The following is a 5,392-nucleotide window of genomic DNA, read 5'->3' as shown; positions in this document are numbered from 1 at the left end:
AATGAAAAGATTAAAAACCATTGTTAAAAAGAAGGAGAAGGAGAGAAACAGGAGGAAGGGGGGAGTACAAGAGGAGGACAAAAGGGAGAAAAGAAAGTCACCATCTCACAGCCAGGAAACTCAACTGGAGTCTGAAGATTTCTGCAAGGCCCCAACCCCTTCCATCATCCATTCTACCCTGTTTTCATTATTATTGACAGCGAGCCAAGACCCTTGGTTCTATTTCACAGAATGTCCGAGCTGGAAACAACTATTGAGATGATCTCCAACCCTCTTGTTTTGTGGATAAACAAATTGAGGCCAACAGAGGGAAATGACTTGAACAAGGCGTCTAGCTATTGGCAGATACTGGACTAGAACCGTGATGTCTTAGTCCAGATGTAGGTGCACACGCATAAGAGTAGTATCTGTAAAGTCGGTGGGGCTTAGAGAGTGGCTGGTTGGCCCAGGTGGTTTCTCCAGCCCCTCATAGCTTCAATGTTCTGTGATTCCATGTTTCTGATTGGCTTCCATATTTACTGCCATTGAAAATGCTTTCTCTGATTCAAGTAAGTTAAGGAATGAGGCTGTTTATCCGAAATGGAGGGAGGCTAAGGAGTTGAGGAAGCTTCAGAGACTGATCATCTGCAAAAAGGAAAAAGGTGCTAGGAAGTATGTTTGACATCGGAGTCTCCAGATCTTCTTGTTTTAAAGTTTTAGATGACTTGGGGAGGTGGTAGAAGGTGCCCAGTGTCCAATAATAGGAATTCTGGATTCTGGAAGCCGTTTCTCTGTGACAAGGGTTAACCAAGTAGAACCCGAATCATTAAATAGCAGCAATACTAATTTAAACATTCTTGCTCCGGTGGGTGGCCTGGAACAGTAATCACCAGGGTTTTGACACTTGTCAGGCACTTATCTGAGTCACCGAACTCTGTTACACCCTGGTATTCCTTCATCAGCCACCCTTTTCTGCCTAAGGGAGGAAGATGACGCATTTGCAGGCATCACAGTAACCATGTGGCAGGCAGTCTAGAAGTACAGAAGTGACAGCCCCTATAAGGAAAAAAAGGAGAACATCTCCATTTTACAAAACACACATTTTGTTTTCTGTTTTCACTGTGGGAATTTGGAAAATATAGAAAACACAAAGAGAAAAATAAATGTCATCCATAATTCTATCACGTAGGGAAAACTATTATTTGGATTTTGGTGAATTTATTACTAGTCTTTTAAAATTTTCCTTGTATAAACACATTTGAACAAATGCTATACTTTTTTTTCAAAATGAGATTATTCTATAATTACTATTTTCAAACCCATTTTTTTCCCCATGTGAAATGATGTATTATGAAAACTTTTCCTTGGAAAAACTTCGTTTTAATCCATTTCCGTCCATTCTAAGCAGTGGCAGGTGGTATTGGCAGCAGCTGTGGAGTGTTATGGGGACATCCTGGGCCCTCGTGACTGCAGGGCAGCAGGCCTCTTCACCTCCATGGGGGTCCTCAGTCCCTCACTCACCAGGGTCCCGGGCTAGCCGCTCTTGTGGCCTGACAGCTTCCTCAGTGGCTAATGACAAAGGGATGTCCTGGTGCATGACTCTGGCAATGTTTTCTCACACCACTAGATCTGATTTTGTTTTTATTTGCACCCCACTAGAAAACGCTTGTGGATATTACTTTGGAAAATAGCGACATTAAGGATCAGATCAGAAACTTGCAGCAGACATATGAAGCATCCATGGAAAAGCTGCGGGAAAAACAGAGGCAGCTGGAGGTAGCACAAGTTGAAAACCAGCTGCTGAAGATGAAGGTAACTATGGGCACACAGGTAGACTCCCTCCTGACTTTTTCTCTTCTTTCCTGCTCTTTCTCCTCCCATTTTCAATTCTTCTATTTCCTTTTCTCTGTTGTCCTCATAGTTGGAATTCTCCACCCTTTTGTGGCAAACCCTGCAGGGTTTGGTGTGAAGGCGCTGAGGAAGTTTCTGTGTCCACAGCCATCAGTTCAGATTGGGGGTGGCCTGTATGTGGGGCGCTCTCATTGGGCACTCCTGCCTTGGCCCCAGTGGCCTCAGGGGCTGCTGAGACAGTCATCACGACACTGCTGTTAACGTACTGAGAGGCACTTGGGATGCCCACAGGTCTGAGACTTCACAGTTTAGATTTTCTCTTGAGTCCCAAGGCCCTTCTGTCTGGTTTGACAATAAAGAGCTGAAGAACACTCAGAAAGAAATTGATGGGTGACCAAGGACTCTTGGCAATGTCCCTCTTGCCCACCAGGCTATGCTTATTTCATGGCTAGAAGAATTGATGCTCCTCCCAAATTTGAAACATGGATAGATTTTCAACCCTGTGGCAGGAACAGACCCACAAATAGCTAGCTCATAGAAGGCACTCGACAAATTATTTCCTGAATGAATTTATTTTTATTTAAAACTCTGGTTTTCAAATCATGTTCAGCACAGCCTTAGGGCTATACTAGAGGAGAGTACTGTGTGGGTAGAACATCCAGATATTCTGCTCAAACCAGAATATACTTGGGAGTGAATGGTGGTGCTATTGAGAACTTAGTTAGGGGAACAGATGGGGACATGTGGTCCCTCTGCCTGTGGGCTGCCTCTGATGGGGAGGAGAGGCTGCCACACTGCACTACGTAGTCTACGTGATTACCGCCCCATGGGGTTGTGCCATCACGGTCCGCTTGGCCAAACACAGTTTCCCGCAGGTGGGAATGGGGGCCAGAGAGCTCTAGCTAGAGTAATCAGCTCCTCTTTGCTTTCACATCAAATAGGGCAGCTCTTCTCTTTATTGTTTCATATTTTGTATTTCCGAGTGAGAGTTACTTTGAAAAAAAGAGATGTGTTGCTGAGAAAGTCTGAAATTGGTGTTTTAAGTCTTTTATTCAGCTTAGGATCTTTGTCCTATCATTTACTCCACAAATATGTATTGAGTGTCTACTGTATGTGTCCATCCTGGACATTCCTGTTTGTTCCAGAGGTTATGTGGCATCAGGCATCTGGGGACATCATTAGGCAGTGTGGCAGGCCGTCTGGCTGCTTCTAAGGAGACTAAGCTCCTAAATTCAGCCTATAGTTGCCTGTTTTAGAGACTGATGCTTTACTTTACCCTCCAAATAAAAAGATATAGGACTCAGTGTTTCACATGAGCTGAATACAGAGCAAACAGGAATCAGAGTTCAGAGCCCTTTCTAGAAGTCTGTGTTTGCAGTGGAAACGGAGTACAGGATGCTTTGGGTCTCAGCTGATGATAATCTCTGTTCAGTATTTTTCATTTTTGGCTTCATGGTTATCAAAACTTGCCCAGTAATGAGAAGGGAGAATTAGAGGACATCTTTAAAGTAAACAACATGTAACCTATTGAGGTTGGAATATACTTTACTTATTCAGAAGTTATATATCCAGCAGGCTCAGCTTTCTGGAACAAACAATAAGCTGGTAGGAAGGGACACAAACCTTCCACAACATAAAATCAATGACATGAAGATCATAGGCAAGGACAGGGCCTGGGCAGAAAGGAAATACCGGCCACCTCCACTCTAAGCCCTCTCTGCCCACACCTTGGCTGATTTTTTCTCATCTCCTAAGCTCGGTCTGCCCAAGCCACTAGGAGCCCCTAGTTTAGTGCTGTCTAAACCAGGTGAGAATGTTTCCAAATGCAACATTTTGGAAAGCACAGAGGCATGGACAGGGTGAGTCCAGATTGTTTATATGAGCTTCAGTCTTCCCTAGTGAGTGATTGGCCAGCACAACCAGTGGAACAGCTTCAACTCCACGTGGACAGCTTCTCTTCAAAGGCCTCCCCAATTTTCTGATATAGGAAAAAATATTTAAAAATAATGTATGCATGTGGGGGAAAAAGTCAAACAATATGAAAGGTCATCTAGAGATATGCCTGCACCATTTTACATTCCCACTAGTCAGTGTTTTAATTTCTCCACATTCTCACCAACACTGTTACTATTTTATTGGTAATAATCATCCTAGTATCTCCTTTTGGGTTTGCATTTCCCTAATAACAAGTGATGTCGAGCATCATTTCTTGTGCTTATAGGTCATTTGTATGTCTTTGGAGTGTCTGTCAGATCCTTTGCCACTTTTTAATTGGGTTATTCATATTTTATCAGAGTCATAAATTTTTTTTATATATTCTGGATACAAAGAAATTAGATATGTGATTTGCAAATATTTTCTCCTATTCTCTTAAATATTTTCTCCCAACACTTTTTTATTGGTCCCCTTTGAAGCACGGGAGTTTTTAATATTGAATATTAATGAAGCCTAACTCATTTTTTTGTCATTTGTGCTTTTGGTATCATATCTAAGAAGCCATTGCCTAATCCAAGGTCACAGAGGTTTACCTTATGTTGTCTTCTAAGAATTTTGTAGTTTCAGCTTTTATATTTAAGCTTTTGATCCATTTTGAGTTAACTTTTATATATGGTATATTAGGGATCCAGTTTCACTTTTTTGCATGTAGCTATTCAGTTGTCTTAGCACCATTTGTTGATAAGACTGTTCTTTTCCCATTGAGCAGGTTTGATAAATAATTTTTTGAAGTTTAATTTTTTCTAACAGGTAAATTATTTACTTGTCTTCAAAATCAATGCTATAAAAAAGTATATTAAGAAATAGAGTATTTATATCTGTAATATCCCTTTTCCTCTCTTAATCCCTCCTTCCTCCTACAGATAACCTTTTTATTTTTTTAACATTATAGTTTATTATAAGCTCCGACCCAATTCTAATAATGTAGTGATCTTATTTCTCAGCCCACAACAGAATATTCAGGATTAGAAAACAAAACAAAACGTATCTTTCTGGGGCCAATAAGGATACAGACCTATTATCCAGAGAAAAAAATTTATTAAAATTGATAGAATAAAAAATAGTAAAAGTTTCAGGATCAAAAGGAACATTAGACAGGGAAAGTCATTGAAAAAAAGGGGTTTATAAGTCAGTGGCACATAGTCATATTTTTAGAGAGAATTCAATTTAAAAATGGCTAACTTTGGGGCAGTGTGGGGTTGATACTCAGGTAAGTTTCTACTTTTTGAAAAATTTACTCATGTGGAACACCTTTTCCTGATAAAATCAAATAGATTAGAAAAAGTGCCACTTTTTATTTTCTGTGCACCTGTTCACCCTTTTCCTTTCATCTTCTCTTTCCCCATCAGTTCCTGCTGCCTCTGTCTATGGCAGAGCCCTGGTACATGGGTTTACTCTTCTGTGTGTCTACACAGGATACATACAGAGCAAAAGGGGCTGATAACCTGGAAAGCCATCCCTCTGAAATGAGTCTTTTTGCAGGTAGAGTCCTCCCAAGAAGCCAATGCTGAGGTGATGAGAGAGATGACCAAGAAGCTGTATAGCCAGTACGAAGAAAAGCTGCATG

The 5,392-nt window shown here is 41.0% G+C and overlaps 1 protein-coding gene across 1 annotated transcript in view; it reads left to right on the top strand.

Moving 5' to 3' along the window:
* Positions 1-5,392, top strand: part of LOC105294326 (myocardial zonula adherens protein-like) — a 111,278-nt gene that overhangs the window by 32,838 nt on the left and 73,048 nt on the right. The window contains 2 exon segments of the mRNA XM_011363478.2: positions 1,639-1,791; positions 5,308-5,391. Of these exon segments, the coding sequence (XP_011361780.1) occupies positions 1,639-1,791; positions 5,308-5,391 (237 nt within the window).

Source organism: Pteropus vampyrus, unplaced genomic scaffold, assembly GCF_000151845.1.
Source record: "Pteropus vampyrus isolate Shadow unplaced genomic scaffold, Pvam_2.0 Scaffold85, whole genome shotgun sequence".
Lineage (NCBI taxonomy): Eukaryota > Metazoa > Chordata > Mammalia > Chiroptera > Pteropodidae > Pteropus > Pteropus vampyrus.
This window is presented reverse-complemented; position numbering and strand designations above follow the sequence as displayed.